Source organism: Barbus barbus, assembly GCF_936440315.1.
Source record: "Barbus barbus genome assembly, chromosome: 5".
In the NCBI taxonomy this organism is placed as follows: Eukaryota; Metazoa; Chordata; class Actinopteri; order Cypriniformes; family Cyprinidae; genus Barbus; species Barbus barbus.
Window position 1 is genome coordinate 39,568,945 of NC_136733.1, and position 25,058 is coordinate 39,594,002.

The 25,058-nt window shown below is 35.9% G+C and overlaps 1 protein-coding gene across 3 annotated transcripts; it reads left to right on the top strand.

Annotated features, from left to right (window-relative positions):
• The first annotated feature begins 496 nt into the window (after positions 1-496).
• On the top strand, positions 497-24,193 carry LOC306869199 (outer mitochondrial transmembrane helix translocase-like). 3 transcript variants are annotated; one of them, XM_079415857.1, is made up of 12 exons: positions 501-556; positions 932-1,160; positions 1,392-1,490; positions 1,756-1,876; positions 2,329-2,529; positions 3,641-3,747; positions 3,822-3,911; positions 3,996-4,046; positions 5,077-5,243; positions 5,437-5,554; positions 22,649-22,699; positions 22,954-24,193. In XM_079415857.1, exons 2-11 carry the CDS (start codon positions 990-992, stop codon positions 22,697-22,699), a joined length of 1,176 nt encoding a protein of 391 aa, XP_079271983.1. In that variant the 5' UTR covers positions 501-556; positions 932-989; the 3' UTR covers positions 22,954-24,193. The 3 variants fall into 3 exon arrangements, with proteins under 3 accessions (XP_079271984.1, XP_079271983.1, XP_079271982.1); XM_079415856.1 differs by lacking the exon at positions 22,649-22,699 and having other exon boundaries at positions 22,954-23,387; XM_079415858.1 differs by lacking the exons at positions 22,649-22,699; positions 22,954-24,193 and having other exon boundaries at positions 497-556; positions 5,437-8,668.
• Positions 24,194-25,058: the final 865 nt, after the last annotated feature.

Here is a 25,058-nt window from a genome sequence, read left to right on the forward strand (position 1 = left end):
ACTTTAGGTAAGTTAGTTCGTTGCATTGTGCATAGTTTGTCTTGCATGTTTTTTTTATGTGTATTAACAGATGTGGGTTTTTAATAAAACCCCTGTGTGCTCCAAAGCAACATCTGTGGTTGCTCTTTAATCGTTTAATAATTAAAAACTGCTTGATCAGCTTTCTGTTTTGCTTAACACACACAGGGCTTCTTCCTTTCATTTAGTCAGTGTTGGGAGCTTATTGCACACGCTACTTTAACTAGCTAAAATAAATGATTTTTAAGTTTAGATAATAGACAGACAACAATTTCAAATAAAGCAAAATTTATTTTAGCCTACAGCTTGTTTTGAGCAAGACAATGTCACTAATATATATATATATATATATATATTTATTTAAAATAATAGTTCATTTCTACTAACAGATATTTATTCATCTAATTTATCATTTATCTTGTAAAAAAAAAAACTCGGGGCGGACTAGGAACCTGTGTTTATGGAGATTGTTTCCGGACGGTGCGTATAGCGCGGTTACACAAGTCAATGTTTGTGGATTACAGTGATGCTGTGAAATGTGAGTGAATTTTATTTAAAAGAAAAAATGTATTGTGTTTTGATGTTTATGGCTTGGTTATGAGACTGTGGTGCTCGCATGTGATTCACGTCTCTGAAAAATAAATAAATTAATCGCACTATTATTTTTTGTCTCTCTTTTTATGCATTGCAGTTAAAATATATGTTCACATACGGCGATAGTATTTGCTGGCATCGTTATTATTTAGTTAATTGAATCTATTAATATCAATAATACTGTTCTGTTATAAATATCTTTCATACATGGCTAAATATGAAGCCTGTGAATTGTTATCCACTTCGGTTTTGATCTTTAAGTGTATGACAATAAAGCAAGACAGAGGTCAGGTGAATGTTTCTACCTGCTCTATTCTAGATAGCCACACCCAGTTTGTGTTTCCTGGCCAATGGGCTGACAGCGTGGGCGGGGCAAGATGTTGGGTGACATTCCTCGAGACGCCCTCCTCCGCCCTCTCACCCGGAATGAGGTGCTGGGGATGCTGCTGAGACTCACCATCTTTGGAGCTGCAACGTATTACAGCATCAAATGGGTGGTGGAGGCCTTTGATCCGACACAAAAACAAAAATCCGAAGCCAAGAAACGGGTAAAGTATCTCTGATACTATGAAAGTCTTCCAGAATACTTTATATTTCCAGTTTTCTTCTTCAAGTGATTCCAGTGAAGAATACATTTAATTAAAAAACAACTCAAGGTTTGGAGGTAGTTTCAACAACAGTGGGTTCTTTTATGGGTTGACCTTTATTTATTGTGCATTATTACATGGCATATTTATTTATTTTAATAAAATGCATGTTTATTGATTGTGTCTCCTCAGGCTGAGCGGTTGATGAAGCAGATAGGTGTAGAGGGTGTCAGTCTGACCGAGTATGAAATGAACATCGCAACTCATCTCGTCGATCCTGGCAGCATCAAAGTAACTACCAATACTCTTGTAATCAGTGCAAACCATTCATCAAATCGCCCTGTGCCTCCGATTACAAAAGGCACATGCACTTGTTAGTAAAGACATTATGTCATCGGTTGTCATTTTACACTTTCTGTTCAACTGATTTCCAATTGAGTTGTGTTGGTAGATTGGAAGCTATTGAAGTGGTGTGACCTGTAATCATTGTAACTACTGGCCTCCCACCAGCCTGCCAAGTCATTAGTAGCTTATATCTTCTTCCTTTCCTTGTAAGGTGACCTGGAGAGATGTTGCTGGACTAGATGAGATCATCTCAGAGCTGCAAGACACCGTCATCTTGCCTTTCCAGAAATGTCACCTGTTTGGTGGATCGAAACTCTTGCAACCTCCCAAAGGTGAGACACGGAGAAAGCATTTGATATCACAGTTCTTTCGGATTTTGTGTTTTCCATCCTATTCTTGTTGTACATAATACAGTGTAATAGGCATAATCATCTGCAATATTTATTTCTGATTATTTATGCATTATTTTACATTAGTAACAAGCCACTACAAGTGTTCATGCTTGGGGTTGCCAGATTTTTTTTAAATAAATGCATTTTTTGTCCAGTGTTAAACTTAAATCGACCCAATCTGGCAACCACTCTCAGAGGAAAAAACCACTAATAATAATCTAATAATAAAAAAGCACTAATAATAATAATCTGAAAACGCCAGATTAGCGATCTCTGTTGAGAAAATCTGATCAAATGAAAATATAATAAAGCAAGTCTGTGCAGCCCTATCGTACATGAGAAATATCAAAGCAAAGATTGTTGTTTATTCATATTTTTTCCCCTGATACCAGGTGTGCTGTTGTATGGGCCACCGGGATGTGGAAAGACTTTAATTGCCAAAGCAACAGCGAAAGCATCTGGATGCCGCTTTATTAATCTCCAGGTCTCCACTTTGACTGATAAGTGGTACGGCGAATCACAGAAGCTGACTGCTGCTGTGTTCTCAATGGCTGTCAAGATTCAGCCCTGCATCATTTTCATTGATGAAATTGGTAACTACTGAATATGCTCTAAACATCTGCCAGATATTTAGGGATTCCAGACAAATAGGGAAAATATTACAATGCCAGCTTGTTGAACGCACTGAATCATTTCACTCAGCGCTACTGTCTGTAATGCCTGTGTGTACGCAGGTGTTTTATATTCATGGGTTTTATGGAAAACATGGCATGTACATTTGCATAATAACTGCAATGTTTTCAATGCTGAGTCTAAGCACTGTATTTTCAGTGCTGATGACATTTGAATAATACTGTACTGTGACCCTTCATCTGTGAAACTGAAGAATGTGGACGCCGCACACAGAGTCTCTCAGGCATTTTATCATAGTGTACTAGCTGAAGCAGCAGTAAAAGTTCATTATTTTAATTAGTTATGCTTCTTTTAAAGTCAGTACCACGTATTAAATCACAGATCCTGAAAATGTGAAAAGTAAGACTGCAAAAAATGTCTAGCTGTTGATAAAAAACACTAATTAATTGTACTGTATATAATCTTATGTAACTGTATTATTATTATTATTTTTAATAATATGTGATTTAAATACACTATTTAAAAAGTTTGGGGTCAGTGATTAAAAAAAAAACAACGACAAAAAATAGCTGCTTTTTTTCCAGCAAGAATGCATTCAATTATTAATAATGTTACTAAATATTTATATTTCAAATAAATGCAGATTTTTTTTCAAACTTTCTATTCACCTATTCAAAAAATGTATCACAGTTTCCACAAGTATATTAAGTGGAACTGTTTTAACATTGATAATTATAAGAAATGTAAGCAGCAAATCAGCATATTAGAGTGATTTCTGAAGAATCGTGTGACACTGAAGTAATGGCAATTGCATTATAGGTATAATTTTTTGGTAAGTTTTAATGATATTTCACAATATTACTTTTTTATTGTACTTCTGATCTCTGAAAAAAAGCAGCATTGGTGAGCATAAGTTACTTCTTTAATAATAATAAAAAATCTGACATCAAACTTTTGAATGCTACTGTTTATATAGATCTGTAGTTTGCTTATTCCTAAATACTATTGGAATTTCTTGTGATTTTTGGGTTGATTGACATGTATCCACTTAAAATCTGTTTCTTGCATCAGATTCATTCCTGAGGAATCGTTCCAGTATGGACCATGAGGCCACCGCTATGATGAAAGCCCAGTTCATGAGTCTGTGGGATGGACTAGACACAAACTTGAGCAGCCAGGTAATGCACAAATATATGTATGTTTCAGAGGTGATTAATAGGAAGTAAAATTGTAATGAGATGTCAATGTCCAGGTAATGGTGATGGGGGCCACTAACAGACCACAGGATGTGGACGCAGCAATACTGCGCAGAATGCCCACAGCCTTTCACGTAGGCCTGCCTGTGAGTCTGCTGAATGCATACACCTTCACACTCTGTATTTGTCTTAATCAGGACAAGACATAATTATGTTTGGTCCATTTTCAGAATGCAGCTCAAAGAGAAGAAATCCTTAGACTCATTCTGTCTGGAGAAAATGTAAGACATTAAGAACTACTTCCTCTGCACCACAATTCCTTCACAAAATGTTTTGTCCTTAAATGTGATGCTTATATAAAAGGTGAAGTGGCAGAAATTCATAGATTTACACTGCTATTCAAAAAGTAAGCTTTTAAAATGTTTCTGAAAGTATTTTATGCTCACCAAGGCTGCATGTATTTGGTACACAGTAAAAACAGTAATCTTGTGAAATATTATTAAAATGAAAAATAACTGTTTTCGACTGACCCTGGACCACAAAACCAGTCATAAGTGTTAATTTTTCGAAATTGAGTTGTATACATCAGCTAAAAGCTGAATAAATAATGTATGGTTTGTTATGATCGGAAAATATTTGTCTGAGATACAACTATTTGAAAATCTGGAATCTGAGGGTGCAAAAAATCTAAATATTGAGAAAATGAAGTTCTTAGCAATGCATATTACTAATCAAAAAAAAAATCAAAATGAAGTTTTGATATATTTACGGTAAGAAATTTACAAAATATCTTCATAGAACATGATCTTTAATTAATATCCTAAAGATTTTTTGGCATAAAAGAAAACTCGATAATTTTGACCCATGCAATGTATTTTTGGCTATTAATACAAATATACCCCAGCGACTGAAGACTGGCTTTGTGCTCCAGGGTCACATATTATAAAATGTAATTTATTCCTGCGATGACAGCTGAATTTTCAGAATAATTTCTCCAGTCTTCAATGTTACATGATCCATCAGAAATCATTCCAGTATGCTGATTTGCTGCTCAAGAAATATTTCTTATTATTATTCAAATGAATGAAACCAGTTGTGTTTTTAAATGTTTTCTGTGGAAACAGTCACACATTTTTCAGGATTCTTTGATGAATATAATATTTGAAATATTTTTTATATAACATTATAAATGTCTTTACTGCCACTTTAGATCAATTTAATGCATCATTGCTGTATAAAAGTATGAATTAGTTTTGAACCCCAAAGTTTTGAACAACATAAATTATTTTACTTGACTCTTTTTTTCCTCAGTTAAGTAACGCGATTAACCTGAAGGAAATAGCGGGTCAAACCGGGGGGTACTCCGGCAGTGATCTGAGAGAGCTGTGCAGAGACGCCGCCATGTACCGCGTTCGAGACTATGTCCGCAAACAGCAGATGAAACAGATTGCACAGCAGTTCCAGCTGGATGACGACGAGTACGTCTAAAATAATATTTTATCTGTGTGCAGCTGTCATACTATGGAAGTTTATCAAATCGTCCTATTTAGAAGAGAAACAGTTCAAAATATTCTCAAGAGTTTTGAAATGCTGTATAAATATGCAGTAGTGAATGTAAAAGTATATTACTCATGCCTGATTTTGTCCTGGTGTCCTGTGGTGTGTCCTCAGGCATGTGGACAGCACGCAGCTGAGGCCCGTGACTCAAATGGACCTGCTGTTTGGCCTAGATAAGATGAGAGAGTCCAAACAGGCCACAGCTATAGCTGACCCAGCAAATCTGAGAGAGGTGCCTCTGGACTGAAAACCTCTCGCTTTACACTCCTTTTCTCTCTCTCACTTCGTTCTTTCTGCCTCATCTTTTCCATTTCCTTTTTAAATTCTCCATCTTTCATATTTCTGTTACATCTCAAACCTTAGAATTTACACTATAATGTATTTCAGTCAGATTCTCGAAACAGTAACTATGTGCATATTTATAATAACAGTAATCAATAATAATAGACGCACTAAATGGAGTTTCGTTATTCTTCCGTATTAAATTGTTTTAATTATTTCTTCCATGTCATCAGTTGTGTGCATATTGTTCAGAAGCAAATGTCAAACCACTTTTTTTGGATATGAGAGAGAGGAATATGAACTTTGCTCTGTCTATAAATGTTTTAGTAATCAGGACCAGGTTTCCTGAAACACTGAGTGTTGTCTAACTCAGGGGTTTTCAACCTGTGCCCCCCCCCCCCCCCAGGGGGGCGCCAGCACCTGTCAAGGGGGGCGCGAGCATCAATTAATTCAGAGACATTGCCTTGAAGATTTATGAATACGAGCTTTCAATTCTTCAGCCATCCGCTAGGGGGAATCTGACTCCCGCTGTTCGGCGACAGTGAGAATGGTGTAAAATAGGGGTGTGCGATATGACGATTTTTGATCGTGGACGATAAAAATGTCTCCACGATCTGCTTTTGAAGAAATATCGTAGTATCGTGCTACAGCGCACATAATGTCAAATACAGTTCTGACGCCTCCGTCTCTATGTACTGTACAACACGACATACAGCAGTAGAGTTACTCTGACAGGACACTGCACTTATTCGCGATCGCAAAAGTACATTATTTGCACACAAGCCTTGCTGGTTAAATGTTTAATTCGCGCGCTGGTCTGAGGTGCCCTTTTTCTGAACGCATTCACCTGAAGCGCGCGCACTAAAAAGCCTGTCTAACAGCGCCTGATTACTAACTAACTAACTTATCTTTTGCGCTAATACTGTCAAAACACACAAGGTTTACATACAGACTCAGTTGGTTATCTCTAAAATGAAAGTAAATAGTTAAGAGAGAAACGGATGCGTGCCTGTATATTAGATGCGTGCAGCTCTTAAAGGGACAGGACACTAAACATGCTGTCGACTGTCATTAAAGGGATAATTCACCCTAAATTTTCTTATGACACAGTCATTATTTACTCACTCACGTTGTCCCAAACCTCTATTAATTTGTTGTGCTGAACCCAAAATAAGATATTTTGAAGAATGAGGGTAACCAAACAGTTGCTGGTCCACATTGAATTTGATAGCAGGAAAGAAAAATCCCATGGAAGTCACTGTGGACCAGCAACTGTTTGGTTTTCCACCTTCAAAATAGCATTTATGTTCAGCAGAAGAAAGAAACTCATTCAGGTTTAAAACAACTTTTGAGTAAATGATGGTATAAAAATAAAACATTATGACAGAATTGACAGACAGATGACAGAATATTTATTTTTGGGGGAACTAGTCATGTAACGTTAACAAAACAACAAAACGCAAAGAGAAAAATCACTCACTATTCTTGACTGAAAATCTTTAATACAGTTGCTTTAGGAATCAGTCCATCTAGTGTTTTATTTTTATATTTGTTCATTCAATTTCATTGAATGCTCTGCTAAATACACCTATTGTACCTGAAAATAAAGCACTGTTCTTCATCACTGTTCTTCATACATCATTGTATCTTTGTTCTTATTTTTTAATAAGAAAGATAAAATGATGACAAAGATTTTTATCTTTGCCCACTTTGGCCTAAATATCTGCCATGTCTTTTTTTTTTTTCTACCTTGAAAGGTTTTGCCTTTCTAGTTTGGCTGTAATGCTCAGACAACTTGTAAAACCAAAATAGTAAAACTAACATGACGAAGAATCGTGATAAAATCGTGAATCGTGATATTTGAAAAATAAAAAATGGTGATATGATATTTTTCCCATATCGCCCACCCCTAGTGTAAAATGATTTACGGTTAGTCATGTCAGAAATCCAACCACAGATTGGCATGTTGTTATCTCAGAAACAAGCTCAGCCATCACACTGAATCAGGTAAACTGGTTATATGTTTATGTTTCTTAATGCTACGCACTGGAAACGCAGCAAACAATATGTGAATGATGTTCGCACACTTTGGGCTCGCGGGGGGGTGGGGGGTGTTGGGGGGGCGCGAGTGAAATTAGACAAACTTAGGGGGGCGCATGTCCTAAAAGGTTGAAAACCCATGGTCTAACTGTCTTATTAGGATGCATGAGTGTTACTCTGAAGTTAAACTGAATGGTGCATGTGTGACCTTTGTCAACACCAATTTAGCCATGATAAAAATAATTTGTGTCGGGAGCATATCTGGGTCCTATTCGACCCAAAATCAAAAGAAAAAAAATATGCATAAAAAATTAGGCCATACATTTGTTTCTTTTGCATTATGACATTATTTTCATGACAATTCGTCTCAATTTCCACAGTAATGTGGGCAAAAATGGGATGTTTTGATATATTATTTATTTTTTTATTTTTTGTGAGATCCAGCTGGCTAGATGGTTACATTTTGTTTGTCAACAGCATTTAGTAGTAGAAGTAAAAATATCTAAAAATGGAACAAAATTGCTTTCGGGGTTCATATAGACCGTTTAGTGACCGCTTGAAGCAAAGTTGGACGCAAGGACAAATGGTGCTACATGTATCTCTACAAAGACATTTTTTTTAAATTGGATAGTGAAAGATGTTAAGTATCTGTCATATACTGATGAGTCTGAGTGTGTTTAGAAAGATTGAGCTTGGAACATAAATATATCGCTCAAAGTGTCAAACCAGCATCACGATACTCATTTATCAGGCACTGAAATGGGCACAAAGGCCAGCTTCTTTCTTAAAACTACCAGTTTTGTCCATCCTCACTGATGTTTCTGGCCTTTCAGCAGCTCTAAATGCAAAATGTTTGCTCTTGTCAAACAGCTCCAACGATTTAAGTAAGTGTTTCCTGTTTGATGATTACTGTATGTGTTACAAGCCAAGTCTCCATGTGTTACTTTGATAATGGCAGGAGGGAAAATGTGTCTGGCAGCTTGATTAACGGTCCATCAAACATTGCTAATAAATGTCTTACTTTATTCAGATTCATGATTTTTTTAATGATGTCGTGCATTTTCAGTGTCTTGCCAATATGACATATTTAACATGTAAATGTGCTTGTTTGGCAAACTATGCCCGCACTAATTCCATGCTTGTAGAGAGATTTGGCTTCCTTTTGCACTTTGGCACCAGATGACACTTTTAATGCTGCTCTGTTCTGCTTTGAATGTTTGTTCTTCTGGTAATCAGGTACTAGGTTGTTTTATAAAGAGATGATCAAAAATTCTGTTTGCTTTTTTTGATAACCTCTGTTATCACATACATTTTGGTCATAAGGAAATAGAAATAATCCTTCCAAGATGTATTTGAGTTTGTTTCTTCATCGCAATAGATTATGAGTAATTTAGCATTACATCAGCAGTGAATGGGTGCCGTCAGAATGAGAGTCCAAACAGCTGATAAAAACAAAAGTAATCAACACATTTCCAAAAGCTGCATGTTTGTAATAATTCCATCATTAAGATGTTTTTAAACTTCAAACCATTGTTTCTAGTCCTTTTTTTGTAATATTGTTTTTCTCTGTGAAAAAGTTGTCTCATCTGAATCGGGAGAGAAACATGCAAATATTAAAGTTAAACACCTTAATGATGGATTTGTTTCTTACAAACATGCAGCTCTTTGCTTCACAAGACCTTACTGGTGGACTGGCGTGGTGTGGATTACTTGTGGATGTTTTTATCTCATTCTGACGGCACCCATTCACTGGTGAGTAAGTGATGGAATAATACATTTCTGCAAATCTGTTACAATGAATACAAATTCATCTTGGATGACCTGAGAGTGAATAAACTTTCAGCAAATGTTCATTTTTGTGTGATTTAACGTTGGTATGGTTTTACTGAATATATTGTTTTCCTGTTAAATTCCATAATCTTTCCCTGATTTTCTGTCTTTGGGCAAGGGAGACACCATTCGCTTATGCCTTAATATAAGAAAAAAAGCTTCTCTCAAACCAGTAACTCACCCCAGCATGACAGTGTTACCAAATCATAATAAATCCTTCTGGAATTAATAAGCTTTCCATTGATGTATTATGGTTTGTTATGATAGAACAATATTTGGCCGAGATACAACAATTTGCAAATCTGAGGGTGCAAAAAAATCTAAATATTGAGAAAATCGCATTTAAAGTTGTCCAAATGAAGTTCTTAGCAATGCATATTACTAATCAAAAATTAAGTTTTGATATTTTTACGGTAAGAAATTTACTAAATATCTTCATGGAACATGATCTTTAATTAATATCCTAAAGATTTTTGGCATCGATAATTTTGACCCATACAATGTATTTTTGGCTATTGCTACAAATATACCCCAGCGACTTTGCGGTCCAGGGTCACATATTAAATTATTGTTGTCAGAATGTGCATCAGTCAGTAAAAATGCAAACCACATGCATACAGAGCTTTCTGTTCTTAAAATATGATTACAAGAGGCAAACGTAAGAGAAGCTGTTGACAGCCAGCTCTTTATGCTGTACTTTGTGCTTCGTTTGCATCAAAACTGCACAACCTTTCTGTTCTAGCCATGAGTCATACTGTAATTTTCTTTGCATCATAAAGCTCTTTCATCACTTTCTCTCTATTCCTCAGTAAACAGTCAAAAATAGAAACGGAGAGGAAATAGACAGAGCTTTTGTCAGTGAGTTCATAATATGACTTTGCTTAGGTAAGGCATGTTATTGCTAAAAACTTAATAACTGATCTGTTGCTTTGACGTTTTCCTCAATAGTGGTTTCATAACTGATATATTAGCTTTTTATGCTTGGATGTTGTATATGATTTTTAACCTTGATTCACTCAAACCAACAGAGAGGGTTTTGTCACTGTCTGCAGTAGACTCCACAAGAGGGCAATATTTGTATTGAAATAATTCTGAGACTTATTTCAACGAGTGTTTAAAGACATAGTTGTCCAAAAACACACAATTTTAGAGAAATCTTGAAAATGATGTGTTTTATTTTTTATGGAAATTGGAAACTGACGCTTTCAAGATTTCAAGAGTCAATGTGACCCATGTGCTATATTCTAAAACTTTTGAAGTCAGTAGTTTTACGTCAGGAATGGACCCAAATTTAAGTCATTATATCCATCTTAGTTTTCAGCTGGAAGTAAGCTGTTTTCTGTGCATGTGTGAGACGTTTGATTCATTAGCCGCTGTAGGGAAATAACGAGAAGAATAGTAAACAGAAGGTGCAGTGAACGGTGAAACTGTTAATTAAGACAGCGCATTAAAATAATATGGTATACCAGTTTGTCATTTCAAGCAGCATAACTGTTTTGTACAGCTAAAAATAATTGGAGGCAAATGACACCAGAAGCCATGGCTGCGGGTGTTCATACATGAAAAATAAGGTGGATTCTGCAAATCTTGAGCTAGCTTTTGTTGGCAAGAAACTTTTTTTTTTTTTTTTTTTTCGTTAATCCAGTTCAAAAACATTCTGAATTGTTCAGAAAGACATATCGGATGTATTTGCCACATTACTTTTACTTCCTCTTCCAAGCTTGAAAGTACACATTCATTGTATTGGCAAAGAAAAGAGCAACAAGTACAGTTATTTTTGCTTCTGTGTTTCACAGATGAAAGAAAGACTCACAAGTTTAGAATGAATGAGGATGAGTAAAAATAAGATTTTTCATTTTTGGATGAACTAATCCTTTAAATCCTGTCCTAAGGCAGTAAACCAGACCCACTGCTGGAGAAAACACCCTATAAAATCTAGATCTCATGACCTTGTGCAATTCCAGTGTTATAGAAAAATCTTATGCTCCGAAATCTCTTATGCTAAAATTTTGTGAAATATTATTACAAAAAAAGTATTTTTGAATATATTCTAAAATGTGCTTTATTCCTTTGATGGCAAATCTGAAGTTTCAGCAGCAGAAGTCATGTTAAGATGTTGGTTTGGTGCTCAAGAGACATTTATTATTATCAATGTTGCAAACCGTTGTGCTACTTAATATTTTTGCGAATATCTAATACTCTTTTCAGGGTTCTTTGATTAATATAAAGTTCAAAAGAGTTATGGGTTACTAGCAGAATTAAAAGTCCTCATTAATGTTTATGAAAGTTATTGCATTAAATTGATCAAAAGTGACAGTAACGACATTTATAAATTTGTTTTTATATCAGAATTAATATTTATTTATAATGTATAATTTCATATGCTGTTCTTTGATCAGGAATTTTAATACTGTAATAAAATGCAAATGCAAATCTGCTGAAAAAGTATGCAGTAGATGTGAGTTCTTGCATTTATTTGTGATTATTTCACAGGCAGATACTAACGGTATGGTATGCACATATTTATTATAACAGTAATATACAGACCAGATGTTATTAGTGTGCATTGTGTTTAATTCATATCAAAGATGGATCCTCATCTGGTGTTTGCATATTCTGTTGAAGCAGATAGTAAGATCTGTTTTGATGTATGATCGAGAGGAGCAGGCTACACGCTGTTGTTCGCTGCATCTTTAAATGGTTTGTAAAATCAGGGCCTGATGTCTCAAATCAGGATTAACTAAAGTACACTAAAAAGGAAATTTTCTGATTTACTCAGTTATATTACTTGTGATCTACACAACAAAATGGTCTCTTCTTAATTTGATTTCTTTGCTTTATGTAATTCTGTAAAATGTGGGTTCAACTAGATTAAATTATGATGGGTGAAAATACTTGATTAAATTATTTTTGATGTTGACATAACTGAAACTGTAGTTCCCAGCATGCTTTGCATGGGAATAAAAGGGGAGTATAAAAATTTAGAAATTAAGTATAAGTTTTGTGTGTTTTTGAGCATGATGAGAAAAGAGGGTAATTAATGTTTTGTTGTGTTACAATTCGACTAAATTACCGTCACTCACTCACCTTAGACGCTGTATTAGAAACATCCTCGCATTAACATCAACTAGTTTTTTTTGTAATTTGATGCAAAGGTAATATAAAACAAGGTGTATTTTTTTTTTATCCTTTGGAGGATTTTTATCCAGATGACCGTTGAACTGCGTCATCCCAGCCTTGTGAGAAGACACTGGTGTGTATCTTTATCAGACTCTCCGTTTCTTTTCTGTGGACCCTGATCTGCATCAATAGAAAGAAAATCAGAGCTGATGGGAAAACTGCATTGCACTTAAGGCTGTTTTCCAAGTATTATTCAGTGCCCCACTGTGATTTAATTGATGCGTTCATGAGATATTTTATTCATTTTAAGTGCCCCAGTGAGCCCAAGTGCTAATGATACATTCAGCATGGAGATGTCTGCTAGAGCGACGGCACCTGCTGTCTACTACAGGGAGCAAGGAACAGAATAATGAAGCTGAGGGCAGAGAAGCACAGTCCTCAGGGAGTAAGCATAGCACCGGGGTCCTGGAGAGGAAACCATTCTAGTTGTCTTCAGGAAGTGCAAAAATAATTAGAGGAATGTGCTAAGCTTTCACTGCACAGGTGGATAAATCGTGACGGGAGGGGTTTGTTAACACTTAAAGAGTGTTAACTTCAGTGATCTTAAAGGAGAAATTTTGCATTACATCACTTGTTCACCAGTGGTTCCTCTGCAGTGAATGGGTGCCGTCAAAATGAGTCCAAACAGCTGATAAAAACATCACAATAATCCACAAAATGACTCCAGACCATTAATTAAAGTGATGTGTGATGATACATGCATCATTAAGATTTGTTAACTTCATACTGTTGCTACTAGCTCCGAGTCCTTCAGGACAACAGCAAATGGACTTTTCATTGGAGGGAGTATTATTATGGATTATGGATGGGTATTTTGGCCAGAGGCAAAGGTTTCATGTTAAAACACCTTAATGATGGATTTGTTTCTTAATAAGGTTTTCATTTCAGAAGATGTTATTTGATAGAGTCATGTGGATTATTATGGTGTTTTTATCAGCTGTTTGGATTCTCATTCTGACGGCACCCATTCGCTACAGAGGATCCATCCGTGAGCAAGTGATGAAATGCTAAATTTCTCCAAATCTGTTCTGATGAGGAAAAAACTCTTCTTTTATTTTCCCATCTTGGATGACCTGAGGGTTTGTAAATTTTCAGTAAATTTTCATTTTTTGTTTCACTATATACCTTTAAGTGGCTGACATTATTACTCCTTCAGCATTTTAACCGAGGATTAAATGTTTTAAATGCCACTGCATCATTTATTCCCCCAGCGCATTGATTTTTGATGCTTTTTATGTGTTTGCACTTATAAATAGTTGCTTTTCTTTCTCTCGCTTTCTCTTAGATTGCCCAAGATTTCAAATTGCTGTTTCTTTTAATGGAGTGTCATGTTTCGCCCTCCTGCAGTTCTGAAGGGCATGTTTGAATTTTCTGTTTGTATAATGAAGTTTGGTATATTAATATTCCTTTGATATTTAGAAAGAGAAGTCTTCTGCAGTGTGGAAGATCTTATGATAAAGCTCAGGGGCATTAGCGCTTAAAGCATTTGCTCAGTAGCGTATGGTTCAAATCCCTAATCAACCTTAATATTCCAAGGAGAATAGATAGAGATGAACTGAAATGTATGTGATGTGCTCAGCTGAGAATAAGCCCTTGTTGAGTATGTAACTCTTTTATCATGTTCCACTGCACAAAATAATCATGTGGCACAAGAAACACCCCAATTACACGTGATGTTAGTCGTTTCCTTAACATTCACCAGACCATTACGAATTCTAAAGGAGGCTAAAACCCTAGTCCTGGCCTGGAACAGATTTTTATTTTTGGTCTATTTCCTGTTAGTTTTAGATCTTTTGAGGTATGCTACCTTTCAAAATTGTGAGATTAGTAATATTTGTATGTTGTTTGAAAGTGTCTTATGCTCACTGTTCATTCATTTGATCAAAAATACATATAAATCGAATTAGAAATAAATAGTGAAACTGTCCATTTAAAATAACTTAAAAAAATAATTTAATGTTGTGATGACAGCTGAAATTTCAGCAGCCAGATTAATCTTCGGTGTCACATGACTATTCAGAAATCATTTTCATATGCTGATTTAGTGTTATTTTTTATTCTCAGTGTTGAAAACAGCTTCAGATTTTGTAGAAACTTTTCCCCCACTTCTTTTTGTTTTTTGTTTTTCTCCAGGATTTAATAAAAAGTTCAAAACAGCATTTATATTTTTTATAATATAAAGTCTTGACTGCCATGCACTTTGACAAATGAAATACATCCTTGCAGAATAAAATAGTTAATTCTGATATATAAATTATGCTATAATCAAAATATAAAAGTAGTGCAGAGCAAAAGTAAACACATTTTTGTGATTGTGTAGAGCCTATATATGATTCATAAATCATGTGAATAATGCATTCCTTGTAACGACCGTAAAGGGCTTCCCACGAAACCATTTTTGCCATGAAAGGAGAATTCTCTGGAAGTGATGACCTTTCTCACTGACAGGAGGATGTAGCTCTATATTTGTGTCTTGGTTATATCACGGCTGTAGATCATAATATGAAAATGATTAGGATGTCCACCGCTCTCTCTCTGTCTCTCTCCCTCTTCTTCTGAGCAGAGCTGAAGTCAGGATATAAAGGCCGCTGTTCCATTACCACTGCTGATTGAGTCTAGGAGCGTTTTGAGAGGTTTTCAGATGAAAGTAGTTTAAAGGTTGTGTGTGTGAGAGAGGGATTTGAGAGACCCTTTCAGGCATCAGATAAAGGTGGCTATTGGAAACTTTATGGAATTGTGTGCATGGGTCTTTGGTTGTGTGTTTGTTTCAGTACCTGAAGCGCCGTTTTGTATGTTTGCGTGTGTGTGTGTGTGTGTGTTTTAGGGCTCTCCTTGATCTAAAACCTCTTTAATCCACCAAATCAAAGTAAAAGAGCCATGGATCATTAACTCTGAACCCAGCTTCCTGTGTGTTTGTGTGAAAGTGAAAGCGGAGAGTCAAATACTGATCAAACAAATCAATCTTTTTTCTAATGTTAACATCTACTTCTAATTAAAGGTGTTTTTCCAATGTTAAAGTAATTGATCATATTCCAGTTTAATGTACAGTGACAACTATGTAAGCCATAAGCCATTCATATAAACACTGATTCGGTGGCACTTTCTGAACATTTCTGTTGATACACATATCGGTCCGATAAAGTTGAAAATGAAAATTCTCAGCATGCTCATGTTGTTCCACAGAAGAAAGACACTCATGGATGTTTGGAACAATATGAGCATGCTGAGAATTTAAATTTTTTTCAGTTAGTTGCTTGCAAAAAAATTTTTAAATGTACACACTTCACCTCCAAAATACCATGCAGATCTAATTATATTGAGTTTATACAATTGCTCCTGACATCCTGTTTCAGATCTGTGTACGGATGACATCCCAACGCCAGTCGTGCACATAACACTGGGCAGCACAGGTCGGGTCATGTGTCAGTTTGATGAGCATGAGTCACGGTGAACAGGACAAGGGCACAGCATCCACTCAGGAAGCAGGAGATTGGGATAATGATGGCTAATTATCTCACGGGTCCCTCTCCTCTTTCTCCTTTACAGGAAAGAAAATATGGCTCACAAAACAGTTGACCACCTGCTCACACAGTGATCCCAAGTAAAGCTCAGCAATTCCTCCTTGCAAATTTAAAACTCGGATTAATCTAAGTTCTAAACGAATGACTCATCGGATGTCAACATTTGCACACAGCTAGTAGGCTACCTGAATTTTTAGATGTGGGTGTATTTGAATTCTAATTTTTTCATTTGTGGAGGTTGTTCTTTCCTTGATACGGTGTTTGACATCTGACAGTTCTATCAAATACTCGTATGTGTCCCTGGACCACAAAACCAGTCTTAAGTCACTGGGGTATATTTGTAGCAATAGCCAAAAATACATTGCATGGGTCAAACTAATTTTTCTTTTATGCCAAAAATCATTAGAACATTAAGTAAAGATCATGTTCCATGAAGATATTTTGTAAATTTCTTAACGTAAATATATCAAAACTTAATATTTGATTAGTAATATGCATTGCTAAGAACTTAATTTGGACAATTTTAAAGGCGATTTTCTCAATATTTGGATTTTTTTGCACCATTTTTTTGGTTAGAATCGGAATTAGCGCATCAATTGCCCTGTCCACCTGCTTATCTCTAATGTTTTTAAATGGCCAATCAATCAAAAATGATTTTTTTCTAATGAATTAAAGAACCACAGTGAAGAACACAACTCTGATTCAAACCATTGACCATTCATTAGCCTACTGCTTCATAGGAGTCATTAGTACTACTTTAGATGCTTCTCCTATAGTTGCATGCTAGAAACTTGTGGACGTGTTTACAATTTCCATCAATTTCCATACAAAGCGGATCTGCTTTCCCACCCTGTTTGTGGTGTGATTTATGGGGCTTGAATTGGATTAGGCACTGTTTTTGTAACAGGGTCACGCTGTAGACACACAATTATTCCACCCTACTGCCAGATTGTGTACCTTTCATCATTTTTGCTTGTGGTTGGAGCGAGGAACTAATCTGGTGAGTGTATCCTGCAGATAGTACATGAATACGTCCCATTTGTATGTTTGAGTTAGGTTATCTTTATAATGTCATTTTACTGTACCGCTAAATACATAGTGCAGATTAATATAAACAAGCGCTGAACTACTATTGAGAAATGGAAATGTGATGATAGACAGAATGTAATTTCAGTATTTTCTGGCCAAAGGGCACAAATGGTATGCAAATCCTAACCCTTCCTTAAATCTATTCCAGAGCCAAGAAAACTAACTCCCTGCACTCCAAAAACTCCATCCAGTTTTCCTATTCAATCTCTCTCTCTCTTTCTCTTTTTCTCTCTGACTGCAGAGACTGGTCTGTTGACTGTTTGAATGGTCTGGTGGATTGATGAATTCTGGGACCTTCTGATCTCTCCTTATTATAGAAAACATTCAATTTAACATCGACTTATGATTGCAAGATTTTATGCTTGAAAGATTCACTCTCGGTAGACATTTTCCCTGCAAACCTTAGATATTAACTGAAAATCAATTATTCAGTGGAGTATCCTTATGTGACTATTTTACCAAACATTCAGTGCTATTTAGATAATTCATTCTGTATCATATTAAGCCCAATTTAATTTGAATTATACACACTTATCAAATGTTTTTTTTTTTTTTAACATTATGCAAAATACGAAAAATCACGATTTATCGTTATTTTTATTTTTATTTAGACCCAACTAAGTGCATTTACTTAATCATTTGAGCATTTATTCATTTTAACAGACACCTTTTCCCCCAAAAATTATGTTTCATAGCTTGCCCTGCCCTGGGTCATGTGTAGTCTTACAAATTGTGTAACTGGTTTTGAAATAGCTTCATTCAGAGATCTCAAGTGCTCTAAACGCGAACCTTTAGACAGCAGAAGGATATGACTGCAGAGAGTGATGTCTGGCTGTACAGGAGAGAATGTGTAGAAAGCCTTATGGAGGTGCTTTGGCTATATATAATGCTATGGTAATGCTCTGTTAGTAATTCATCAACATTAGGATGAGCATTTATGTGCACACCTGTTGTGAATCTGGCAGAAATATTCTGCATGCATAAGAATATTTAAGTATACCCTTACTAGTGAATATGATGCATTGTATCTTTTGTTACATGTCTTGCACCAGATACCCAGAATGCCCTTCAGTGCTTGATTCTTTTATTCCAGTACTAGGGTAAAAATTAAGGTAATTTAAGGCAGAGAAAGGTACAGTGACAGAATTGTTCTCAAGCTTGTTATGACTCGCACACATTTGCTTTTAGGAAATGTTTTTGGAGCTGGCAGATGTGGTCACTCTGAATTGGCATTGTACAGTAAGAGTGTACTTTTGTATTGCATGAAAAAAAAGTTTATTTTTCATAAACAAGGTCAGGGATGACAGAATTGTCTTTATTGGTGAGCTGTTCCTTTAAATTTGATAAATAGCAATGCTTTCCTTTTCAAAAAAGGACCTATATTTTTTCTGTTCATGCAGATATTGTGGTTTATCCTTAACATCGGATAGAATGACAGGTCATCGATCAGATGATAGATTATAGCAGTGCTGGCCTAAGTGAAGATGTTGACAAAGATAAACTGATATCATCTCGGGAACAAAAAAATAAAACCCGTTCAAAAGAGATGTGACATTCTAGGGAGCTAGTAAACGAAGAAGCCATCATAAGATACATGTGACTGCACACTCTTGCCATGCTCCTTATGTTGAATCTATGATAAACTGCATGCTGTGACATCACTCTCGCCCTGCGTGACTCAGACTCTACCCCATCGGCTTAGAAGCTGGACATTCTGCGGAGGAGCCCATCAAGCGCTGGCAGACAAGCTTGCTACGTTACCTCCTCAGACAGATGTTTTAGCTCGCTTCTGCCATTTACTGGGCTTTACTGTGTGGTCGGCTCCAGGCTCTCTGGGGGTCGGCGTAGGAAATGGGAGCAGATTTGTAGCAAATTACAAATCTTACTGTGGACCAGCAGGACTGAAGGAGGAATCCGAGACTGAGAGCGCCAATATATGAGCCAATAGTTTTAAGAAACAGGGGTTAGAAAGGATTGGTTAAGACTATGCCGAGTTTGAGATTTTTGGAATTAGAGTCAATCCTAGATTGTTAGATTGTGATTTATGGACTTAAGAGCCATTTTCCGGTTGCACTTTAGATAAATTCTTTGAAAAGCATGCCAAAGAGAAAATATAAGCTTATAATTCATATAATTAATCTAAATTGCAACATTGTATAAAGTGGGTCCCCAAAAAAGTATTTGGATACACATAAATACATATGATTTTTACGCCATTAGGTAACAATATTTGCCAACAACCTCAGAATAGAGGTCTAGCAAACAAGCTATGCTAGACCTTTTCTGAGGTCTAACCTTTTCAACACTTTTTTATAGCCATTTTGCAATTACTTTAATGCAACTTTTTCTTTTTTGAAACATTTATATATTGTGTAAAGCATATTTAGAAATCATGTTTTATATTTTGTTGTTTAATGCAATGACATTGGTTAATTTAAAGGCATAGTAGACTCAAAAATGTCAATTCTGTCATCTTTTACCCACCATCACATTGCTCTAAACCTGTATGGCTTTCTTTATACTGTGGAACCCAAAATAAGATATCTTGAAGAATGTTGGTTGCTAAATATTTTCAGCTCCCTTTGACTTTCATTAGATGGGCAAAAGACAATGGAAGTCAAAAGGAACTGAAACTGTTTGGTTCCCACATTCTTCAAAATATCTTATTTTGAGTTCCACAGTATAAAGAAATTTTCATTTTTGGGTGGACTGATCCTTTCTGTATAGTTATTTTTTTGATGGAAAGAACTTTCTGCATGACTATAGGATAGCTGGAACGCTCAGTTCAGAACTGGTTTTATAATGCCTTTTATGACCCTAAAACAAAAACAGTAAAATTCATAGTGTTGTAATTTGGTAAAGGCTAATGAAAAACTAGGTCCCACTGAGTCATTTTGCCCCAGTGCTTGTACCAGCACATGCTCCCTGACAAACTCGCTCTGTCTACATCCACCTCCCACCTTCTTTCCTGAAGGGCAGAACATGTAAATCTCAGTGGGGCGGTGGGAGGTATCGTCTGGCCCATTTTGAGGTGCGTGTCCACTTATAACCAACATGCAGAGCACCCAGATTCACCTCTAAGGCCTTTGAAATGGCTCACGCTGCTTTTTCACTTCATTTGTTTTTTATATGACATGTTTGTTTTGCTCCTTCCAAGATTTGACTCTAAAAGTTCACCTTTTCTGAAAAGTTATTTGGAATAAGCATGCTCTATGGTGGTGATAGTGGGCATAGGTTTTGCCAGTCCGATTTGGCTTTTAAAGGGATAGTTCACCAAAAAAAAATTATTTGATGTTTATCTGCTTACCCCCAGGGCATCCAAGATATAGGTGACTTTTTTGCTTCAGTAGAACACAAACAAAGATTTTTAACTCAAACCGTTGCAGTCTGTCAGTCATATAATAGCAGTCAATGGGATTCACGGCTTTGAGAAAAAACATACACAGACAAAACCAAATTAAACCCTGTGGCTCGTGACGATACATTGAGGTATTAAGACATGAAACAATCGGTCTAAAGTGATCTAAACAATGAGCCGGCTGTTGTGAACATGCTTAGGACAGTTGGACATTGCGGTGGATCAGAGGGGGGAAAAAATTATATAAATACTGTTCAGTTTCTTGTGCAGACCGATTGTTTCGTGACCTTAAGACATCAATGTATCGTCACGAGCCACAGGGTTTAATTTGGTTTTGTCTGTGTATGTTTTTTTGTCTCTCTAAGCCATGGGTCCCATTGACTGCCATTATATGTCACCTATATCTTGGATGCCCTGGGGGTAAGCAGATAAATATAAAATTTTTCATTTTTGTGTGAACTATCCCTTTAAGGCAAAGAAAGCATTAAGTAATTGCTGTTCTTTTGAACCTTATATTTATTAGTGTGTCTTGAAAAAAATCATGGTTTCTACAAAAACATTAAGCAGCACAACTGTGTTTAGCATTGACGATAGTAAGAGATGTTTATTAAACTCTAAATCAGCATATTAGAATGATTTCTGAAGTATCGTGTGATTTTTAATTGTAATAGTATTTCACGATATTATTGCGTTTTTAATAATACTTCTTTTATTAACATAAAAAAAAACTTTGATCCCAACTTTTTGAACAGTAGTTTATTATATTAGAATTTTGTTTACATTTCAGGATTGATTTTGCAAAATAAATAAAAAGAGTAAAATATTATGTTGATTATTTAATTTTTTGGTGGTCAAGATCAGTAAGCACCATCAAAATGTACTTATTTATCTATTTACATTCTTAATGCATGTTCCTGGTCTTATTACGAATTATTTGTTGGTTACTTATTATCTTGGTAATTTTTTATCAAAATAATATAATAATTTGATGTCACTTAGGCTGCACAATCTGTTGGATAACATTAGGATATGTAGCACCCACTTCTCACCATCGAGTCCATCCAGTCCTGTCTTATGTTTTTTGCTTATTAACATTATAGAAGTCAAGTGGGGTGCAAAGGGCAGTTGAGTGAACAACACGCACTGTTCTTTCTCTCAGTTTGCTCTCATTTTCTTAAGACCGAGATGTTTCTAAAAAAAGCAGCAGGTGTAAAATAATTTTCTCACGCCCCCTCTGTATTTCATACTGTATACCGCATGCATTTTTAGACGACCACACTCGATGGCATTCATGAACGATCACATCGTGTCCCACGGTCTTAGTTTTGCCTCTTTCCGCTCTTGCTGTTTCTTTCTCACCGGTGAGCACAAGCACATGTTAAGAAAGCCAGGTATCAGCAGGAATCCAGTCAATTCGGTGCAGCTTTGTCTCTGCACCAGACGAAATTACAGCTGTACCTCTGCGCTCACAATAAGCAGAGAGCTAAAACAGGAACGAGGAGCCGTTTGAGGTCAACCTTTTACAGAAAAGCCAGAATATGACCAAAGGAAGCTGCTTTACAAAACGAGACCAACATGTGTGGCGAAATCTTGCATGGCTGATTTTGTGCACCAACACGTGACAGTTTTAAAAGGATGTCGGTGTCTGTAATGATTCTTCTCTCCTGCTGAGCCATAGTGCAGGTGTACGTTGGGAAAAACAAGCTAAAAGCCTTTGCAATTAAAGCAACAGTGACAGTTTTTGTACCTTTCGCAATGTGTTATATTATCTTTGTATGTTTTTTGTGCAACTGTCAACAATAGGATCAGCTTTGAAAATGCACTCACATCTATTATGACTGGCATACTTTATAATCATCTCCACCTCATACAAAGATTTATGCAAGAGAGGAAAATTCAATATAATGAGCTCATTGTCACTTTAGCAATCATTTCCAATTGGATTGGAGAGAATTAAAAACATCCTCACCCATATTCCACCTGATGTTTAATTTATTCCTTTTTTGTCTTCCTCCTTTTGTTCAAGTCTTCAAATGATTTTTCTTCAACGCTTCAGTGCTTTTGGCTGCCTGTCTAAGTGAGTGACCTTTTATTGTGATTCTCTGCATTTATTCTTTTCATCCGAATCAAGTTTATTTTCTACAACAGGCAAGATTTTTTTTTTTTTTCCACACAAATGAATAATACCCCCCTCCCTGAACCCATCATTTCCAGCTGCCTCATTATTCAAATGTGAAAAATCAATATGCAGATCAATATTAGCATAAACTGGTTTCCGTATTTCAATTCCTCATAATGTACCTCTTGTTATTTCTCAAATGGCTGATGCAGCGCAGCGGGGTTCCTGTCAGAGATCAGCTCTCTGGATTTATATCAGAGCCCCAGGAGCAAGGTGAACACTGAGAGCTGTGACCGGAATGAAGAAATGAGGATACGTGGAGGGTGAATGTTCATGGATGAAAGAGAGGCTTTCTCAGGATCATGATATTAGCTTGTTTTTTTCTTGCCACAGAAAGTAAAAGTGTCGGCAGTGCTTTGTGGGATGGACTTACGGTGGGAATAAAAATCTGTATTGTATAACGAATAGCTCTGGCACAAAATCAAATTGGTCGGGCCATTTAAACATTTAATGGCTCATTTATCTTCCAAACAGAAAAGTTAAACAAACACAACACAGAGGGATACAGAACACAGAAATATTTTTTCAAGATGCAAAAAATGAAACTCTACGACTGTACACTTGAAAAATAAACCTCTGCAATATCATAGAAAAAAAAAATCAAGTGTACAGTTGTACAGTTTCATTTTTTGCTTTCTGTATGCCTTTGTGTTGTGTTTGTTTATTTGTTCTCTTTGGAAGATAACTGAGCCTCCTTTGTAAGAGATATTCTTATAAATCAAGAACAAGGAATTATAGCTGTATTTATGCAAAAAAGTAATTAGCCACATGGCTTCTCGTATCTTTTGGCTTTATTATTTCTCTCGTTAATGCAATATTGCTTCAGATAGCAAGCTTTTGTCAATCATATTTGTCTTTCATTGTTTATCCATCAGTTTTAATCTCCCAATTAGGTTTATTGTGTGTGTTGCTCTTGCATGCATGCATGCATACAGTAGACTGACAGCTGGATTGACAGCTGTGTTAAATATCCATTAGCTAGGCAGCAGCTGGCGCTGAACCTTCTTTTTAACCATTAACATTGCTTTGACTCATCCACGTTCCCTCATTTACATATAATATAATTAGCATTAATCAAAACAGGGTAGGAGGAGAGAACCCAAAGCCAGAGCTGAAAAATGCAACACCTCTGAGGATACTGCGAAGTATGAATGATCCACTGTGAGCTATGTATTTTTCGACCAAAACTCGGTTGCAAAGGTGTGAAAAAAGCGGGCGGATTAACGTCACATTGCTCACACTAAGTAACAGTTGCTCGGATCTTGCGCCAACCTTAAAATGGTCACATAATAAAGATTCCTTGGCCAGTTCTCCCTTTCTCTATAAGGTGATGACTAAAGTTTGACTTCAGCTGATATTTATACTGCATGTTGAATAAATAAACGATAAGCTAAGGGTTTGTGCTGACGTTTTTTTAACATTTATTAATTAAGTAGCACTTCTTTGAGGTATTATTCATAGCAGTTGGTCTATGTGTCAGCAGTGACTGAGTAATCTCAGCATTCAGACCTGGCAAGTGCAGTAATATTTTGCTTTGTCAGTTTTTTGCAATTCATTTATCAGCAGAAGTATACAGTGTTATTTTCAAATCATAACCAAACGCTGCGTTGATACAAATACTATGCCATACAGATAATTTGACCTGGAAATGTTTCATATTGAGTTCATTTCAAAAGACCTTGGTGTCTTTGGTAAAATTCATCGCATTAATACTTTTATTCAGCTGATTATTTCATTCAACAGTGAAGACATTTAAAATGTTTCAAAAGATTTCAATTTCAAATAAATGATGTTTTTAATCTTCTATTCTATTCATCAAAGAATCCAGAAATAAAAATCACATTTTCTACAAAATATGCACAAGACACTGAAGACTGAAATATTTTTGTGCTATTATGAAGTTGCTAGGGAGTTGTGTATTATTTATTTGTATATGCATTGATATTTGTATTGTACATTTGCGTCCTAAGTCAAAATCTTAAATCTAATTGCTTAGAACAGGGGTTTTCAGACTGGGGGCCATCTGTGGAAAAGTTAGAGTTAAAGTATGGTGAGGGGAAAATTATAAAAACTATACAAGTTAAAGATAACTAAATTTGACATTATTGATTCATTCTTCTTTATAAAGACTATTCTGTTATGTTATTCTGTAGCTGTGCTCTGTATGATTATTGTATATCTGTAGCGAATGGAAACTGAATATTTTCCAGAAAGTATTTTGCACATATATTTTTGTTTTTCACAGTGTTTTAGGAAA

Coding starts and splice junctions, on each gene's coding strand:
- LOC306869199 (XM_079415856.1), top strand. CDS start 990: ATGTTGGGTGACATTCCTCGAGACGCCCTCCTCCGCCCTCTCACCCGG. Junction 1,161..1,391: donor AATCCGAAGCCAAGAAACGG/GTAAAGTATCTC, acceptor GTGTCTCCTCAG/GCTGAGCGGTTGATGAAGCA. Junction 1,491..1,755: donor TCGATCCTGGCAGCATCAAA/GTAACTACCAAT, acceptor TTTCCTTGTAAG/GTGACCTGGAGAGATGTTGC.